Raw genomic sequence first — 21,465 nt, forward strand, 5'->3', positions numbered from 1 at the left:
ACAGTTTTAAGAACTTTATCAGATTCATTTCAGATAGTGCATGCAATAGGCTTTAACAGATTCTTGTTGAAATGTTTTTTAAAAAGCTTCCTTTAGCAGGTACAAATTAGCTTTTAATTTTAGATTTTCGAAGTTGGCATCGCTATGAATCAAATTCAAACCAGTAATATCACGAGACGCACTGTTTCCCTTAAGGTGACGTTTCTACTGAATGGATCTGAATGGGGTGCCTGGCTTTGGGGAAGGTTTTAAGATGGTTTAGCTGAAGCCAGCTGCATTCTGTTCTGATGGTTTCTGTGCAAAGTGCAATTTATTCATCATCAATAAATCCTTTCCATCTGTCGTGGTTTTGCATCAAGGTCTTGGGAAGATATTATGGCATACTTCTTGTTTTAAAATGGGACAGTTTATTGGAGCGAAAGTGTCATATTTAAATTACCTCCTCTTGGTACATGTAGACATTTTCTACCAACATTTTGGAGGTAATTTTAATAGGCCATAATACATAACTTATTCAAATGTTTTGTGATTACACAAGTAACAGAAATTCTTTGTAGATTAGAATATATCCCAAAGTACAAAGGTGAAAATAATGATAAAAATCCCAAATCCCAATACTCAGAGATAGTTACACAGTTAAAATTGTGATCAATTTTCTTCTGCTCTTTGTGTGTGGGTGGGCACATTTTTTTGTTTACATAGTTGAACTCACTCTTTGTATGACTTTGTATATTCCATTTTTTCAGCTTCCATTATATGATGAGCCTTTCCCCCTCACCCCACATCATTAAAAACTCATCATAAACAAGATCGTCAATGGTATCTTAGAGTGTTCTGTGCACGTCCTTGTCACTGGGGCAGCTGGGCTGTTTCTCTTCTTCCTTTCGTTATGCTGGACATCTTTGTGCACAGATCTCCATTCATATCTAAATATTTTCTTAGAATAGATTTGAGAAGTGGAAATACTGGCCCAAAAGGTGTGGGCATTCTTATGTTGCTGGATACATATATCCAGACATATTGTAAATCCAGTTATATATTATAATTACATCATATATTACATATTATTATAGTTTTACAATTATTATATTAATTAATTACATCTTGGTACCTGCTTTTTTGTATCACTTTATGATTATTGCTTTAGTATATATTTCTAGAAATGGAATTATTGTATATATTATACTTTAGCAATAATTGAATTATGTATAATATATATCCAGATATATAATATAATTATCTTATAAATATACTATATCTGGGTATATATAGACATTTGTACACTGCTTTATTGCTTACTTAATAAATCATATATTATAATTATATGATACTATATTATTATATAATTATGCTATATAATTATAGCATAATATGTTATGTACACATATATATAATAACAGTTATATATACATAGTTACATGATATATAGTATATTACAAATTAGCTATATTATATATCAACTATATTACTATATTATATACTATAATTTAGTATAATGTATATAAAATTCCTTTATGCATAAAAGGCCTTGTGATCTGTTTTGCTAGACAGTGGGTCGGAATAGGCTGACCGTTGGTGTTGGCTGTACCCCATACCTGTCCTGCATAAGTGATAGATGCGTGTGTGAACCTGTGCACCCATGCCATGTATGTGGCGTATGGATGCCTGAGCATGTGCCTTGACTCAGTTTACTGCCAGTGCCTCAGAGTCAGATCAAGCCTGGTGGCCTGGGAGTAGAGGCAGCCGGCCAGGGTAGGAGCTTGTGCACCTGCGTTCGACTCCCTGCCTCCACCTCTTATTAGCTGTGACCTGGGGCAAATAATTTACCTCTCTAAGACTCATTTCTTTACCTGTAAAACCAGGTTGATTATGGTACCACCTTGTAAGGTTGTTGGGAATTTAACAGGATAATGCGCATAAAATGTTAAGAATCTGTTTTCTTTAAAAACAAAATGTAGACACGTAAGCAATCCCTTCTCCACGTGGCAAGTGGTGTGATCTTTGTTTAGTATAAAATAGATCATGTCTGTCTTCACGCCTTCACCTTTCCGATGGCTTTCTGGGAAGACCTCTTCATCCAGTTCCTCAGGCTCCCCGGCTGCCCTTCTCAGGCCTTGGCGTGCGCTGCATCTGCTACCTGGGATTCCTTCCAGCTCCTTGTGACCTATGTTACCATCTCCAGAGCTCAGCGCCCCCAGAGCCTGCACAGGGACCCTCCCAGCCTCAGAGTCACATTTGTGGCCTGATGTGTTCCTGTCTCCACAAAGGCAGGGACCTTTCTGTTATCACTGCCCATTGTACTATAGGGGATAGGCAGTGTCAGGCACACTCACACAATCTATTGAATGAATGAATGAATGAATGATGAATGAAGGAATTGGAAAAATTAGAAAACGTAGATGTGCAATAGGCAAAAATAAAAATCACCACAAATTCTAACACCAAAGCATTGTTATTTACTGTTATACTTTGCTGTATATTCTTCCAAATCCACATACATGCATACCCATACTTCTGTTTTTTAAAAACAGCTTTATTGAAGTATAATTGATATTCAAAAACTGTACATATTTAATGTATGCAATTTGATGAGTTTGGACACACATTTCTCTAGATTGTAGCTATTTTGTTTAAAAGCAAGACAATATAATGGCTTTTTTTTTTTTTTGGAGACAGAGTCTCACTCTGTCACCCAGGCTGGAGTGCAGTGGTGTGATCTTGGCTCACTGCAAGCTCCGCCTCCTGGGTTCACGCCACATATAATGACGTTTTAGTCTATATTGTCGCTCATTAACATACTGTTAACACTTAATGTCAATGAAAAGTTCTGCTATCTAATTTTATTTTATTTATTTTAGAGACAGAGTCTCACTCTGTTGCTCAGGCTGGAGTGCAGTGACATGACCTTGGCTCACTGCAACCTCCGCCTCCTGGGTTCAAACGATTCTCCAGCGACAGCCTCCCGAGTAGCTGGGATTACAGGGGCACACCACCACGCCCAGCTAATTTTTGTGTTTTCAGTAGAGATGGGGTTTCACCATGTTGGCCAGGGTAGTCTCGAACTCCTGACCTCAGGTGATCCGCCCACCTTGGCCTCCCAAAGTGCTGGATTACAGGCTTGAGTCACTGTGCCCGGCCTACTATCTAATTTTAAAAGATACTGAATAACTGTTATAATTTGGATGTTCATTTATTTTTTATTTTTAAAATTTTGCTGCAGTGAACATCTTGGCACTTGCTTTTTTGTATCACTCTATGATTATTTCTTCAGTTCTAAATTTTAAGAAATGGAATTATTGGGTCAAAGAATATGTTTTATTCTATTAATATTTTAATATTTTTTAAAGAGGATGATATGTATAAAGTACAGAATGCAAAGAACACAAGAGGGGATGCAGTGAAAGGAAGTTTTCTTTTCTCTGCCAGCCCCTAGCTACCGGTTCTCTTCCCCAGCGGCAGCCTTCGTCGTCGCTGTAGAGTCTAAATTATCATATTGTCAAATAGTATCCAAATGTATCTTGAGACAAAAATACCTTCCAGAAAGTTAGATCAATTTACACTCCCACCATTTCTGAAACCCCCACCTGTGCAGGCAGTTTGCTTACTTTTGCGTTTTCACCATTCTGGTAGGCAAAAATGCCATCTCGTTATTCTACTTTGCATTTATTTCATTTCTAGGTGATGGGTTTTTTCGTGTTTATTGTACTTTTCTTTAAGTGAAAATTAAATGCTATTTTTTTAACTTTTATTTTAAGTTCAGGGGTCCAAGTGTGGGTTTGTTACACAGGTAAAGTTGTGTCATGGGGGTTTATTGTACAGATTATTTCATCACCCAGGTATTAAGCCTAGTATTCATTAGTTATTATATTTTTCCTGATCCTCTCTCTCCTCCCAACCTCCATCCTCATTCTCCTGAGGGTGAAAATTCTCTTATTCTCCAATAGGCCCCAGCGTGCATTGTTCTCCTCTATGTGTCCATGTGTTCTCATCATTTAGCTCCCACTTATAAGTGAGAACATGTGGTATTTGGTTTTCTCTTGCTGTGTTAGCTTGCTAAGGATAATGGCCTCCACTCCATCTATGTCCCTGCAAAAGACTTGATCTCATTCTTTTTTATGGCTGCATAGTATTTCAAGTTAAGTGTTATAGTCTTTACTTTCAGATGGGTATTAGAGTGCAAGCTCCATTGTTCAAGGTCTCAACACTAATGGCTAATTAGGGACAGAGCTAGGATTCAAGTCCAGGTCCATCTGCCTCCAGTGCTCCTAATGACTTTCATGAGTGGTATTTATTTATATATCTTCTCTTTCCCAATTAGATGAGAAAAGCATCTCCCTGTACAGATACTAAGACACCTTTCCTTCTGGCCTGGGATTCAGTAAGTAACACGTGCCTTCTTTGTGCAGATGCCTTCCTATGTGGTTTGAGGTTACTGTTACAAAAGGTTACAGATGTACAGCTTAGGAAATGTGTTTGTTCTTTAATGTTAGGTGGAAGAAATTGTTCATGATACAATTACTAGGAACCTACATGCTTTTTATAATATGCTACGGGCATATGACCTTGGAGACACAGGGCTCATTGGCCGAAATAATTTCAAGAAAATCTTGCACGTCTTCTGCCCATTTTTAACGAATGCACATTTCATAAAGTAAGTTTTTGGTAACAAAATTAATTCGTGTCATGTTTTTCATAAGGCCTGTTCCATAATTCTAAACCTTTTCTGTGTGTTTTTGAAATATTAATAGGTAATATTGATAATAACTGCTATTTACTGAATCCTTGCTAAGCACTGGACATCGCTTAAGAGTTTGATATGCCTTATATGATATAGTCCTTATCACAGCCACGTAAGGTAGCTAACATTATTCCTTTCTACGGACAAAGAAACTGAGGTCTGGAGAAGTTAAATACTCACTCCAACTTGCACAGCTGGTGAGTTGTGAGGCCTGGGTTCCCTCCTGGGGCTCTATGATTCCTGAGCTCTCTTTTTTCTTCTTTTCTTGCAAGCAAATATCTTTCCTTTATTTTTTAGTAATATCTTGTAAAGTATTGTTCAAGATGCAAAGATTTCATCTCAGCTCTTGTGGAATGGAGACATTTTGTGTGTGCGAGTTGCAACAGTGAAATATGCTGCCTTCTGATAGAGCAAGAGCTTCGTGTACTTTTAAAACCGCAATGATCAAATATTGATAACCGAGCAATATAATGATACATAGTCAACTCATGGAGAAACCCCGTCTCTACCAAAAATACAAACTTAAGCTGGGTGTGGTGGCACATGCCTATAATCCCAGCTACTTGGGAAGCTGAGGCAGGAGAATCGCTTGAACCCGGGAGGCAAAGGTTGCAGTGAGCCGAGATTGCCCCATTGCACTCCAGCCTGGGCAGCTGGAGCAAAACTCCGTCTCAAAACAAACAAAAAAACCCACAAAAGTCAACCAGCCAAACAAACAAAAAACCATTCTGCAGTCCCATTACCATCTGCATGGTTCCCAGGCCCTCCATGAGCCTTTCACCTCTCAGGGGCTGAGACTGTGCAGCCAGGTTGCCTAGGTTGAATTAGTTCCAAACCTGGGCGAGTGACTTAACCTCTTCAAGTCTCTGGTTCTTCATCCAGATATTTCTTACTAGAGTTGTGATAAGGATCAAATGAGATCTTACACACAAAGCCTTACTACCTCAGGGCCAAGCATATAGTGAGGCCTCAGCCAGTGTTTGCTGCTGCCGCTGCTGCTGGTCTCAGCTCCAGCTATGCTGACCTGCTTTCCACTCCTTGAAAACTCTGGGCCCTGTCTTGCCTCTGGACTTTTAGACCGTCTTTCCCTCTGTTCCAAATGAACAGTCTTTCCCAGCTGACCGAAGTTCAGTAAGGTAGGCGTTCTGGTTTGTTCACAGTTGTGGCAAAAGTAGTTAGCACAGTGCTTCATACATAGCCACATGAATATTTATGGGAGCGATTATGATACTAGTGAGCACTTATTGAGCAAAGTGTGGCTTCAGAGCTCATGCTCAGCCCCCAGCTGTATGCACATCATCATAAGGATACCATAGGACTGTTATTACAGCTGCGATTTATTAAGCACGTATACATAGAGCATATCAGCACCAGCGCTAACGGCTTTATGTGGATTGTCCCATTGGTCATTGCAGCAGTCCTTGGTACTTTTATTATCTGCATTTCACGGATAAGGAAACTGAGGGACAGCAAGGGTAGGGAATGTGCCCCAGGTCAGTGGTTCTCAGCACTTTTGGTCTCGGGACACTTTTATACTCTGAAGAATTATCGAGGACCTCAAAGGCTGTTTCTCATATGGAGTATGTCCTTGTATACCGTATCAGAAATTAAAACTGAGACATTTTTAAAGTGTCATTGCAGAAAGAAGTGTACTTCCTTGCTGTGCTTTCATATAGGCTCAGGGAAAACTTGGAATTTCGAAATAGTGGTTTGTTGGACAATAATGAGGTTACAGCAGTTATAGCAAGTGTAACTGAAGGTCTCTAGTAGAGAGCCGGATAGAAAGGCTATAAAGAAACTGAGTTAATCACTGAAAACCTACTCCTAGTTCCTCATTTACACCCTAAGCCTACAACCTTAAAAATGTTAGAAAACACAGCCTACACAAGAATACATTTTATTTGTGGTCAGAGTGAGGACATGATCACACATGTTGCCTCTGATGGACTTGACTCTATATGCATAGAAGAATTGAGTGAAAACGGCAAATCACACCTCAGTGTTAATAGAAAAATAGTTCTAGCCTCACTGATGCTCTGGAAGTGTCCTCAGACCACACTTTGTGAGCCCCTGCCTTCAGTCATGTAATTTTTTATAATTCTTTTTTTACATTTACTATATCTGCATTGCAGTATACTTTATATACAATACGCTGCACACATTTAAATGATACAATGTGATGAAATTCATCATGTCAATATCCATAAAATCATCACAAGATGTCAATCACGATATCAAATATTTTCACCCCAAAAATCTTCTTCTATATGCCCTTTAGCAATTCATCATCACTCCCTCCTCCCACCTCCATGAAAACACTGATCTGCTGTCTTTCATGATAGATTACTTTGTGTTTTCTAGGACTTTATGTAAATGGAAGCACACAAGATATTCTCTTTTTTGTCTGGCTTTATTCACTAAGCATAACAATTTTGTGATTCATTCATTTTGTTTTATATATACCAACAGTTCTTTCCTTTTCACTGCTGAGTAGTATTCCATTGAATGGGTTTACCATAGTTTGTGTATACATTCATCTCTTGATAGGTATATGGTTTGTTTCTAGTTTCTGACTATTACCAATAAAGCTGTATATGTACTGTTTGGTTGTTACAAATAAAGCTGTATATATTTGTGTAGACACACATTTTCATTTCTCTTTGGTAAATGCCTAAGAATAGAGTGGTTGTACCGTTTTACATTCCCACCAGCAGTGGATGAAAGTTGTAGTTACTTGCATCTTCACCAACACTTGGCAGGGTCATTCTTTTCCATTTTAGTTACTCTACTGAGTGTGTTTTAATTATTTTTTAAAATTCAGACTCTGCAGTAAGATCCAGGACATTGGTTCAGGAAGAATCCTTTACAAGAAACTTTTGGCGCACATGGGAATTGATGGCCCACCCACTGTCTCTCCAGTTCATGTTCCCAAGGATCAGCTGTTAAGTGAACATTTACGAAAAGATGAACAGCAGCAGCCAGATCTTTCTGAGAGGTAAAATTAAGCAAAATGAATGCACATATCAAAACCACAGTGTCTGTCATGGAGTAGGTTTTTAGTAACTATTTGTTGACTGAATATTTTAATATTTCATCTTATAAATAAGAAAGATGGCACACTAGAAAGACAGTGATTCGAGTCAGGGAATTTTAGAGCAAGCAGAGATCTTAGGAATTATTGAATTTACCTTTTAAATTTAGAAATGAAAACACTGATGTCTGAGAGGTTTGGGGACTTGGCTCACAAACTTAGTGACTGGCCTGGGTCAAGAATCCGGGACTCCTGACTCCCAGAGACAATCTGTAGCTTCTCTATTACATACCTGCATTCACATTTACTCTCTTCCAGAAGCTTAGATTCCTTACCACCATTTAATATTTATTACAACACACATCCATTAAACCAGTTAACATTTTTTAATATGAATGATAGAATGATTAAAATGATTTCCAAATTGAATTGTAACAATAAAACATACTTAGTAAATCTATAAAAAATTAGCCTGATGAATATTCTAACTCTTCTTCCTTTTAAAAATATAGGTTTAGTTTAATGAAAAGACATTATTTTAACTTGCTCATTCATAGCTTATAATAAATTCATAATGAAAGGTAAAATGTAGAACTATTCAGCAGACTTCACTTTGTCATAGCCCTTTTAAAAAGTTCTTAAGTAAAGAGCAATGGGAATATTTTAATGATATGCTAATTACATTTGAATACCTGGGCTTTTCAGTAGTAGCAGCTTTATAAATGGGCATAAAGATGGTATTTTAAGAGACAGGTTAAATATTCCATGATAAGATATGTCTGCTTCCTAAAACTGGTGAAAGAAGCAATGGCAATGAAACATTTCATAAAATGTAGCTTTCCCGGAGAGCTCTTAAAAATCAAGAGACGCAACAGGAAAGGAATAGAAGTCCATTCTCCATGACTGTCTCAGAGCTTTTTTTCCCCCAAAAATATGGGACCCAAGAGACTTCCAGAGAGCTGAGGAAATCACTGTCCTACAAACACCCACACCCACACGCTCAGACACGTCCACTCTGACACTCGCAGAACAGCACATTCAATTTGTATTTTATAAATCAAATTGACTTATGGAGTAACTGTGGACTTCCCTTCATTTCCATGGATGTTTGATGACTTTCTTGATCTAGTTACCACAAAATGGCCTATTTCTTTCATTTAAAGCTTTCTAATGGGCTCTGACTTTAAATTTTTCCACTTCAAAAACAATATCCTTTTTCAACCCTGTGTGCCCAGTCACATGCCACCTTTGTCCAGCTCAAAGCATAATTGAAAATCTCTAGGACAATAATATTGTCTCCCTTCAAGTCCCCCTGCCCCCAGCCTGCCACTGTATATGGGCTTTCACTTGGACACTGTGCTGGGGACCTCCAGTTCTGGCCCTGGAACCTACCAGCCAGGGGAGGGTAAGAAGCCCCTGAGTCACTCCACCCTTCCCAGCTAGTGAACCGAGGATGGGAAACCTTCTTACTGTCACAGGTTACATGGAAATGGGTGAAGTCTGGAGGAAGCACCCTGCCTGTGTCCGTTGGGACACCAGGTCTAAATGCCTGCTTGTGATTTTAGAACCAAGCCCACGGAGAATAAAACCACCCAGATCAAGAAGATGACCACAGAGGAAGTGATTGAAAAATTCAAAAACTGTATACAGCAGCAGGACCCAGAATTCAAAAAACGATTTCTTGACTTCAGCAAGGAGCCTAATGGAAAAATTAACGTGCATGACTTTAAGAAGGTAGGAGAATGGATTTCTCTTCGTTTCCTTCCTGCAAAAGTTCAGTTGTTTTCTTATACTAACATACTTTAAAGGACAATGGCTTATCCCAGGATGCAGCAGATCCATTTCTAGGCATCTTTCAACAATTTTAAAGGATTTTATTTTTTTTTGGCCAAAAAATTGTCATTGGCACATTTCTTAGAGAATACTTTCAATATGGATGTGGCCAGCCTTTGATATTTACACTTTTACGTATCGGAAGCATTTATTGACGTGGTTTGGCTCTCTGCTCCATGCCTGGCACTGGGCATCATGGGGCAGCCTGCGGGTGGGAGTACAAAGCCACTCTGGCCCCCGCGTGCCAGTGGAGAGTTCCCAGTCACAGAGCTGTGGTTTGTTCCTCTAGAATGAAAAAAAAAAAAACAAAAAACAACAATCTGGCAGTGAAATATGGGAAACTCAGAGTGCTGATTTGCATGTGCTTATGGGAACTGGTGAGTTTCTGCCAGAAAGGGCTCAGCTTGAAGGGTTCTGCATAGACTTCTCAGGAATTAATTTAAATGATTGCTTAAAATTCCTATTACGATCCCTCTAGCTAATCATCCTCAGCTATTTTTAAGGAAAGCATTTCAGTTAATATGTAGCAGTGTCCATGTGGACAAATTTAGAAGAAGGCAATGAAATATATTTCCAAGAAGAGAATAATTACATTAGTGGCCCCTTTATCCGGTGCCTGCCCCACTGCCGGGCATAGGAATGGGCTCTTTATGGATCTTATTTCTAAGCCTCCAGAATGCAGCACCACGGAGGAGCATGGACTGGAGGAGGGAGCAGGGCTACAGGCACAGAAATGGCATAGGTAGCTATTGAAATAGTCTAGACCCTCTCCCCTCTTCAGCCAGAACAAGACGAGATGTGGAGGGTCTTTTGTTGTCTGAGCATATGGGAAGAGCCAGGAGAACAGATTCAAGAAAGACTCAGGAATAAGGGGTTGAGGATAGGAAATGAGGGATACGGCATAAGACATAAGGGAATAGGCCAGGTGCAGTGGCTCACGCCTGTAATCCCAGAACTTTGGGAGGCCGAGGCAGGTGGATCACTTGAGGTCAGTAGTTTAAGACCAGTCTGGTCAACTTGGCGAAACCCCATCTCTACTAAAAATACAAAAATTAGCCAGGTATGGTGGTGTGTGCCTGTAATCCCAGCTACTCGGGAGGCTGAGGCAGAAGAATTGCTGGAACCCAGGAGGTGGAAGTTGCATTGAGCTGAGATCACGCCGCAGGTGACAGAGCAGGACTCAGTCTCAAAAAAAAAAAAAAAAAAAAAAAAAAAAAAGAAGGGAATAGGGGAGAGGAAATGTTTAAAGACATTCCCAGATTTCTGGCTTGGGAACCAGGTGGCTGGTAACCAGTCATTGATGATTTTGGTGAGAGCAGTTTCGATGGAGTGAGTGGTAGCCGTGGAGCTGAATTTCAGGGACTGAAAACTGAATGAGGGCCAATCTGACTCCCTCCATCCCTGCCTATGTGGGGCCCTTTGTCCTTGACTGTATTTCACCCTGAGCTACGTGGCGCCGGTCCTTGCCCATAATGCATAATGATCTTGAACTCTCACAATGCTCTGCATTCTTGATTCTTAAACTCAGTTCACAAATTCACGGGAAACTAAGAATCTCTAGTCTGCCCCTGGTTTTTCAGAGTGGAAAGTGACTATCTTAGAGAAGTGTCAGTAGGTGGTGGGACGGCAGGGACTAACACCCATGACCTGAGTCCAACAGCAGCTTCTTACCTGGCCCATCCTTCTGTCACCTGAGAACAACTTTGGGTCATCAGCTCAGTTGCAGGTTCTTCCGGCTTCCGGTTGTACCTGCCGTTAATAAACCAGCATCTCCTGAGTTCATGTCCCAGAGCAACTCCTGAATGTCAGTCTCATGCACCTACCTGCCTACCTGCCTTCTCCATGTGGGCACAGCCAAAGAGGGGCTGCTCTGCCTACATCCTTCCTGCTCTCAGTCAAAAACAACAACCTTTTTTTCCCCAGTTGCTCAGGCCTAAAATCTAGTCGTCTTTACTGAGTCTCTTCTTCCTCTTGTATCCACATCCAGTTCACCAACAAAGCCTGCTGGCTCCCTTCCAGATAGTTCCAGAATAGATGACCCCACTCCACTTCTTCCCCCAGCATCTCCCATGTGATTATCAGAGCAGCCCCTTCACTGCCTCCCTGCTTCCACCATGGCCATGCCACAGTTCATTATCAACCCAGCAGCCAGAGCGACCCCTCACTGGAGCCCACCGAGGGCTCCTCAAACACAAACCAGGGCCCAAGACTGGCCTAGGAAACCCTGCGTGGTCCATCTGTCTCCCTGACCTCAGCTCTGGTCACCCTCCCCTTGCTCAAGAAACTCCAGCCACATCAGCGTCCTCTCCCCTCAGACATAGGCTGGCTCTTCCTCGGCACCGGCCATGCCCTTTACCAGGATCCTGGCTCCTTGGGTAACTGCATGGCTCCCCCCTCGCCTCCTTCAAGTCTCTGTTCAACTGCTTTTCCTCCACCAAGGTGACCCTGACATTCCCATTGCAAATACAGCCCACCCTCCTCGCCTTCACCTCCTCCATCCTGCTTCCTGTCCACAGCACCTGTGTTGTGTGTTGCACGGCACTCACCACGTCTTTCATTTGTTTCTGCATTCTGTCTGTTTGCTTGCCCTCCCCTATTATAAAATATCCTCCAAAGGTGGACATTTGATCTCTTTTGTGTAGTGATGCTCCCCATGTGCTTTGCGCCTAGTAGGGCCCAGCGAGCATGTATTGAATGAATGAATGTGAAGAGTACCTGGCATCCCCAGTGCAGTCGTAAATGAATGCCACCCTGAGGACTGATGGACGTGGGCATTCCCGGATGTGAAGCTGGTTCCTACACCTGTCTGGGCCAGTGCCCTCCAACCCCCATGCTCTTCTCTGCCCCGTGAATTACTCTGGGTGCTAGCCGACCCCAAAGGTCAACTCACTGAACAGCTGCCCTGCTGCGGGCTCTATGGCGGCAACCAGCATGCTCCTACCCCTTCCTCTTGCCTATCTGCAGGCTTCTCAGAGACCTCCCTGCTGCCTGAAGACATGTCCACAGGGAAGAGAAAGGAAAAGTAGAAACCCAACAAGGACTTTGCCGTAGTCAATTTGGGCAGCTTTAACAAAGTATCCTGGACTCAGTGGCTTGCAGATAATGGAAATTTCTCTCTCACAATTCCGGAGGCTGGAAGTCGAGGCTCAGGTGCCAGCATGCTGGGGCTCTGGCAACGGCCCTCTTCTGGGTGGTACACTGCAGACTTCTCACGGCAGCAAGAGGGCAAGAGAGCTCTCTGGGATCTCTTTGATATGGGCTCTAATCCCATTCACATTGGAAGTTAGCGTCTAAACATATGAATCTGGGGGAGACACAAACATTCAGTCCATAACAAACTGCTATATTGTGTTTTATCATGAAAAGTAACAATCAATTTGCTGTGAACACAGCGAGATCAGTTTGCACTGGTTTTTCTCCTAGTGATTTGTTTGATTTAACCTTTGGGAAAGTCCTCTTGTGACCATCTTTAAAGATCAAGAACGGTGGGGTGATTTTCAACAGTCAGACTTCTGTGGGCCTGAGTTTGAACTTCATAAGCTATAAAGCATTATGTAAATATAAATTGTCATGATTACTGGCAGAGATTGTTTATAGATCAGGGTAAACGGCTTTCTTCTATTACTGATGAAATCAAAGCTAGAAATATCATGGGCTTATACGGTAGAAAGAAAGGATTTAGGTTAGACCGGATGTAAGGCTTCCAGATGACAAAGGCTTGGGAATGTTGAATTTCAGTGGTGTGGAAGCCTTTGAACTTGACTTCTCAAGAGAGCTTTAAGTATAATGGACAATAGTAATTTTGTAATGGCAATAATAGCAATAGTAATTACGATGATGACGATCGTCACTGCTGGAATAATAATGATGATGGTGATGTGATAGCTGCACCTACCATGGACTGAGCCCCTCCAATATTCAGGCATGTGGAATTTGCTTTACTTATGTTATTTCTTCTCCTCACAGGAAGCCTGTAGGCATAGAGTATACACATTTCACAAACAAGGAGACCAAAGCTTAGGACCTGTGATACTGGCTCAGTGTTGTTCAGGTGTTAAGCTGTTCAAGAACTTGGACTTGAATTCTTGTCTGTCTGTGTCAGACTCAGACCCTTGCTGGGTGTAATGTGGGCCTGGCAGGTGTGAGATAGGCTTGCTGGATGTGAAGAGGCTTGCAGGATGTACCGCAGGCTTGCTGCATGTAGTAGAGGCTTACCGGGTGTAATTCTGGCATAATTCTGGCTTGCTGGGTAGACTGGGTTTGCTGAGTAATTGACGGCCATGTGTTTCAAGGTAGTATCTGGCCTCAGAGTTTAGTGAGAAGGGCATTACTTTTAATAACAATGCTTTTTAATTCTTCCTGTCCTTTTGGTCACGGATATACAGTATTCTTGCCTTCTTCTTCCCCCACATCTTGTGTGTAACCCCAGTTAGTATACCAAATGGTTGTGAAGGTTTGTCCCTGGGGAAGTGGGAGTGAAGGTCTGTGTCACAAACTTCAGGTTTCCTGACTGAGCATGCGTGTTGTTGTTCATCATTTAAACAGACGCTGCACTTAGATGTGGGCTGGTAACCTCATACTGTAAATTAGAAGTGCTAATTGTTTATTCCCACCAGCCATCTCCTTCCCTGTGCCATGGCAGAGGGTGGCTGCCTACCCCAGATCAATGAGGGAGAATGGCAGAAATAGAGTCTGCAGGTGGGTGGGGCCCTGTGGGTCCCCAGATCCAAGTCCCTGCATTGTTGCTGCTGAGATCACTGTCATAAGTCCTTACCACTGTGGCCAGAAATATTTTGTCTACTCTATAAATTATTATTATTATTATTTTGAGATGGAGTCTCACTCTGTCACCCAGACTGGAGTGCAGTGGCGCGATCTCGGCTCACTGCAACCTCTGCCTCCAGGGTTCAAGCAATTCTTCTATCTCAGCCTCCTGAATAGCTGGGGCTACAGGCACCTGGCTAATTTTTATATTTTTAGTAGAGACAGGTTTTCACCATATTGGCTAACCACGCCTGGCTAATTTTTGTATTTTTAGTAGAGACTGGCTTTCACCATATTGGTCAGGCTGGTCTTGAACTCCTGACCTCAGGTGATCCACCCGCCGTGGCCTCCCAGAGTGCTGGGATTACAGGCATGCCACTGTGCCCGGCCAACTCTATCAACTATATTTATTAACTATCAATAAGAATTTGTCTTCTCCCCTCTTTCCTGTTTAATATAAGACATAGCAGAGCTTCTGATTCATGTGAATTACCAGGACAGCATGCTGAATGGATGCATGCCTCCTGGCGGAGGCAGAACTCACTCAGGGTGAATGAATGCCATTCATTGGTATGAATGGCATTTTTCCATGGTTGGATGTGTGATGTCTACTGTGAGGAGGGGAAGGAGAAGGGCGCTATTCTTTCTGGAATTGTCTAGACCTGTTCTGGGTAGTTGGAAGCATTTCTCACAGCAACCCTATGATGCGGATTCCCTCTCCCAGGAAATCCTGCCTCCGTTTGTTGCTCTGACCATTCAACTCATGGTCTGTCCTTTGACACTTAACATAACAATGTTCTGAACTTCTCCACCAAAGAAAATGGCCCTCTTTGACTTTTGCATTTTATTTATTTATTTATTTATTTATTTAGAGGCAGGATCTCACTTTGTCACCCAGGCTGGAGTGCAATGGTGTGATCATGCTCATGGCAGCCTCAATCTCCTAGGCTGAAGTGATCCTCCCACTTCAGCCTCCCAAGTAGCTGGAACGACAGGTGCACGCCACCAGGCCTGAATAATTTTTTAAAAAATTATTGTAAAGATGAGGTCTCACTATGTTGCCCCAGCCACTCTTGAATTCCTGGGCTCAAGAGATCCTCCTATATTGGCTTCCCAAAGTGCTGGGGTTACAGATGTGAGCCACTGTGCCCAGTGGACTCTTGTAAATTTTTAAGTGTCATTTTATGTAAATAGCAGGTCAAGAACTGGTGAAGTCAGCAAAAAACTTTAGGGTGATCTGGAGCCTTTATATTCTTTCTCTGAATTGTTTCTCTTCCCCTCTCCCTTTTCTTCATATGCTGAATTAGCAGAAAGCCCACAAAACAGTGGTTTAAATAAGAGAGGTGGTTATTTTTGTCTCTGAGAACAGGAGTCCAGATATTGCTGCTACAGGGCCAGTGCAGCATGTCATCAGACACCCTGGTTGCTTTTAGCTTTCCACAGCTCCAGGTACATCTTCATGCATGCAGGCTAGCTGCCAGAGCACCAGCCACTCCAGATGTCTCCGGCACAAAGATGGGGAGGCGTGAAGGGCAAGGCGCTTGAGCCAGCCAGCTCTTCCTTTTTTAAAAGTTCTTTCTTAGATACTCCTCCCAGAAGTTTCCACTCACATTTTATTGACCAAGACTGTGTTATGTGGCCATACCGATCTATAAGGAGGGTTGCAAATATATATATATATATATATATAATTATAAATATATAATTTTATAAATACATAAATATGTATACTTATTTTGTATCTATATACAAAAATTAGGGGCTGGGTGTATTAGTATGGAAAAGGCAAGGTTGTGTTCCTATGGGAGAAGGAGGAAATACATATCAGGTAGGCAAATGTGACTGTCTGCCACCCTTTCTCTCAGTAGGCATTTTGAGGGTGCCTGTTGTACACTTAGCATGGCACCAGGCACATGGGGAATAGGGATGTAGTGGAAGGTGCAGTTTCTGACACCAGGGGAAATGATTTTGTTGCTTTGGGCCAGTGGCCCACGGGGAACATAAGATGACAAAATACCCAAGGACACATGAGCTAAGATTAGTCTAATTGAGTCATTAGACTAATTGAGCTATACAATCTATCAGGAATTTGAGGGCAGCTTTATCATCTCAGCTTCTTGTAATTGGCTGTGTCTGATTTCTTCATTCTCTGTGAACATATTGGACATTGTTCAGCTCACTGTTGTTCTTAGTACCACCTCTGGAGACCCCATCTTGGCCTCTGGAGACAGACGTGGAACTGCAGAGCTCATCAGCAAGCTGGCTTAGGGCCCCTGAGACATGCAGTAGGGAGCCGGAGTCTGGAACAGCCCAACCCTGTGTCCCAGATTTCAGCTCCTTTCTCCTGTGCCTGCTCTGAGGCAGGGACATCTCACCCGGCTTAGCCCGAGATGTGCTTTCCTTCCTCTGTGCAGAGCACTTCCTCCCTTTGGCTGCTGTTGAAACTCATATATCCAGAGAATTTGTCTGCTCTTCACCCACTACCATGAATTCCCCACACATATTCTTTCCCACCTCGGGGACACAGACCCTAATCTAAAACAAGCCCCATGAACACTGTTGGTCATCTCATAGCTCTCAGTGGGATAAGCAAACTAAATGATTATGGTAACGGAGTGAATTAGATTTATTTATTTATTTATTTATTTATTTATTTATTTATTTATTTATTTATTTATTTATTTATTTATTTTTGAGACAGAGTATCACCCTGTCACCCAGGCTGGAATGCACTGGCATGATCAGGGCTCACTGCAGCCTCGACCTTCCAGGCTCAAGCAATCCTGCCGCCTCAGCCTCCCGAAGAGCTGGGACCACAGGCATGCACCACCACACCTGGATAATTTTTACATGTATTTGTAGAGATGAGGTCTCACTATATTGCCCAGGCTGGTCACAAACACCTGGGCCCAAGTGATCCACCCACCTCAGCCTCTGAAAGTGCTAGGATTACAGGTGTGAGCCGCCATGCCCGGCTGAATTAGATTTTTTTTTAAAGTCAAATATTAAATATTTGTATTCCTCTGGTTGTAAGTCTTTTATTAGGAACATACAACTCTGGTAAATGAAACAGAAACAGCTATTTTAAAAGCTCTTTGTTATGTATCACATCAGTTATGTGAGGGGGAAAAAACACAAAAATAAGGGAATAATAAGAGGGAGAAACAGTAAGAGTCACAGATACACCCACACAGCGCCAGAGACCCAGAGAGAGCGCACAAGAAATCCTTACCGCGTTTTCTCCCACATGTGCTGGATTAGGGGCACCGCAGGCAAGGGCCTCTGACATCACGGCATTTTGGCTGCTGTCGGCCCAGCAGGAGTTCCTGAGGCTTGCTGTGAGGCCTAATCAGATTCAGCACACGGAGCAACGGTTCTCCATCCTCGTTCAGGGGCTTAGGAAACACCTAGAGAAACTGGTGGCAGCCTTACATTAGCAAGGGCAGCTGGTGTGTGTGTGGGGAGGAGTGAATGGGTTTAGTTCTTGAGCTTCCTGTTCCAAACAGCCTCCTAATTCTGTGGATATTTTAAGGGGATGACCAGCTTTGTGTTGAAGGTCCCTCATATCTTCAGTTTCGTCAGTCCAAGCCCCACACAACCTTCAGAAGTCATTACTTATTCCTCCATCCTCCGGTAATGCCCTTCCGCCAAGGCCACGGCCAGATTCTCTTGGCATCCAGCTATGCCCGGATGGGCTTTTCTGGTTGTTTTAGTTGGGAATGTTTGCTTGCTATAAATTGTGCTATCCTATCCAGAGGCAGATGTCGAGGTCTGTCAGTTTTGTTAGTCTTTTCAAAATCACAACTTTATTTGTGTTGTTATTTTTTTCTGTTGTATATGCGTTTTACCTTTTATTTATTTTGCTGTTATATTGATTATTTTCTTCCGTCTACTTAATTTGAGTTTAGCTTGCTGTTCTTTTTCTAATTTCTTGAAAATTAGAAATTTAGACCATGATTTTCAGCCTTTATTTCTCTAGTATATGAAGTCGTGGCTCTCTATTTCCCTGTAAGTGTTTGAACAGGTTTAACCACATTAATATAGGTTTTGGTATACTGCCTTTTCAATATCATTTCATTCAAAATGTTTTATAATTGTTCTTGTGATTGTTTTCTTTTTCCAATGGTTTATTTTTAAAATGTATTTAATTTCCAAAACAGTTGGGATTTTATAGTTTTTTTAAATGATTGATTTTAAAGTTGATTCCATTGTGATCAGAGAATAGATTCTAAAGTCTAAATGACTTCAGTCTATCCTTTGAAATATGCTAAGGTGTGGGTTATGACCTAACATGTATAATCATTTTGGGGGATGGGAGGACAGGGTCTCTCTCTCTGTCGTCCAGACTGGAGTGCAGCGGTGCCATCACAAGTCACTACAGCCTCCACCTCCGGGGCTCAAGCGATCCTCCCACCTCAGCTGCCTGAGTAGCTGAGACTGCAGATGCATACCACCACACCTGGCTCATTTTTGTGTTTTTTTGTAGAAACAGGGTTTCTCCATGTTGCCCAGGCTGGTCTTGAACTCCTGGGCTCAAGAAATCCACCTGCCTCCTCCTCCCGAAGTACCAGGATTACAGGTGTGAGCCACCACGCCTAGCCATCAATTTTGAGAAATGTTTCATAAACATTGGAAAAGAATGTATGTTCTCTGCCACTGGAGGCTCAGTTTCCTACATTCAATCATATGCAGCTTAATGACAGGGATACATTCTGAAAAACACATTGTTAGGTGATTTGGTTGTTGTGCAGATATCCTAGAGTGTAGTTACAACAAACCTAGGTGGTATGACCTCCTACACACCTAAGCTGTGTGGTATAACCTATTGCTCTCAGGCTACAAATCTGTACAGCATGGTATTGTACTGCACAGTGTAGGCCATTGCAATACAATAAGTATTTGTGTATCTAAACATAGAAAAGGTACAGAACAAATATGATATAATCTTATGGCATCACTGTAGTATATGGTCCACTGCTGACCAAAATGCCATTATGTGGTCCATAACAGTATGTCAATTGGGTTCATTTTATTAATTGTGTTCTTCAGAACTTCTATATCATTACCATATTTTTAAAAAATTTTCTTTTCTTTTTTTTTTCAGACGGAGTTTTGCTCTTGTTGCCCAGGCTGGAGTGCAATGGCCGCGATGTCGGCTCACTACAAACTTCCGCCTCCTGGGTTCAAGTAATTCTCCTGCCTCAGCCTCCGAGTAGCTGGGATTACAGGCATGCGCCACCAAGCGCAGCTCATTTTGTGTTTTTGTAGAGATGGGGTTTCACCATGTTGGTCAGGCTGGTATCAAACTCCTGACCTCAGGTGATCCACCCACCTCGGCCTCCCAAAGTGCTGGGATTACAGGAGTGCACCACCGCACCCAGCCCCTTACCACATTTTTGTGGGCTCACTCTATTAACTGATGAGTGAAGTGTGTTGAGGTCTTCCATCTGATTGTAGGTTTGTCTAGTGAGATCTTTTATTTATTTCTTCATTCTGTTGACTGTTGAATTATTCACTTAGAAGCTAATTACTGGGTACAAATAAATTTAGAATTGCTAAAACTTTCCATGAATTGTTTCCTTTATCATTATGCCATTTACCTTCAGGCCTATGCCGTCTGGTAATAATGTAGTCACTTTGGCTTTCTTTCAATGAGTGTTCACATGGCATATCCTTTTCTATCCTTTTGCTTTCAAACTATCTGGTTACTTATTGAGAATAAGTCTCTTGTGGGCAGCATATAGCCAGTGAAAAAAAAATACAGTGTGATAATCTGAGTCTTGCACTTGAAGTATTCAGTCCATTCTACACGTATTTAATTATCTATATAGTTGGCTTTACATCTATCATTGTAATGTTTTAAGATTTTTTCTATTTGACCTGGCTGTCTCATGTTTCTTTTTCTGTCCTTTGTTGCCTTCTTTTAGGATTATCCAACTTTTTTTTTTTTTTTTTTTTGAGACAGAGTCTCACTCTGTTGCGTTATTTCATTTTCCTCTCTATTATTTTATGAGTTGTTTCATTCTTATATTAGTCTCACAGAAGCTGCATGAGAGACTGTGACACGCAGCCTATGTTACTATCGTCAAATATAAATCCTTGTTCGCCACTTCCCTAACAATGCTAGATTTTTAACATACTCCCTTTAGCCCCTCTTCTTTTTTGTGTGATAGTTGTTTTGCATTTTAATTTTACATGTATTTTATTTATTTATTTACTTTTGAGACAGAGTCTTGCTCTGTTGCCCGGGCTGGAGTGCAGCGGCACAATCTCAGCTCACTGCAACCTCCGCCGCCCAGGTTCAAGCGATTCTCCTGCCTCAGCCTCCCGAGTAACTGGGATTCCAGGTGCCCACCACCACGCCTGGCTAATGTTTTGTATTTTTGTATTTTTAGTAGAGCTTCACTGTGTTGGCCAGGCTGATCTCGAACTCCTGATCTCAGGCGATCCGCCTGGCTCAGCCTCCTGAAGTGCTGAGATTACAGGCGTGAGCCACCACACCTGGCCTTATATGTATTTTAAATCCCATGAAGCATTATTATTATTTCATATGGTAAATAATTTGTCAAATGAATCTATATATTTACTCTTGCTGCTCTTCTTTCCATCTCATATTTTATGTTTGCACCTGGACTCATTTTTACATTCTGCCTAAAGACCTCCCTTTTGTACTTTTAATGCAAATGTACTGGCAACTAACTCTCCAAGTGTCCCTGGTTTCTTCACGTTTCCTTACCTCTTCCCCTCATGTCCTTTTCCTGTCTAGGATCGTATCTAGGGCATCACATTCTATTGAGTCTTCACGTCTCCTGAGGCTCCCCTTGGCTGTGAGAGTTTCCTAGACTCGCCTTGTTTTTGATGGCCTCGACAGTTTGAGGATTACTGGTCAAATATTTTGTAGACCATCCCTCAGTTGGGATTTGTGTGATATTTTTCTCATGATTAGACTGGGTAATGTGTTTTTGGAAGGAAGACCACAGAGGCGGGGTGCCCTTCTCATCACATCTTGTCAAGGGCTCCTGCTATTAATACGACTCATCACTGTTGGTGCTGACCCTGTCACTGGCTGAGGTGTGTCACCTGACTTTGTCACCTGGCA

General features: G+C 41.9%; 1 protein-coding gene across 4 annotated transcripts in view; it reads left to right on the top strand.

The window, feature by feature from the left end:
* Window positions 1–21,465, top strand: part of EFCAB6 (EF-hand calcium binding domain 6) — a 313,426-nt gene that overhangs the window by 152,579 nt on the left and 139,382 nt on the right. For all 4 annotated transcript variants that reach the window (XM_025399951.1, XM_025399955.1, XM_025399953.1 and 1 more), the window contains 4 exons: window positions 4,319–4,378; window positions 4,491–4,651; window positions 7,560–7,733; window positions 9,335–9,503. In XM_025399951.1, the coding sequence (XP_025255736.1) occupies window positions 4,319–4,378; window positions 4,491–4,651; window positions 7,560–7,733; window positions 9,335–9,503 (564 nt within the window). The remainder of the gene's footprint in view (window positions 1–4,318; window positions 4,379–4,490; window positions 4,652–7,559; window positions 7,734–9,334; window positions 9,504–21,465) is intronic.

The sequence above is a fragment of the Theropithecus gelada genome, chromosome 10, assembly GCF_003255815.1.
Source record: "Theropithecus gelada isolate Dixy chromosome 10, Tgel_1.0, whole genome shotgun sequence".
Lineage (NCBI taxonomy): Eukaryota > Metazoa > Chordata > Mammalia > Primates > Cercopithecidae > Theropithecus > Theropithecus gelada.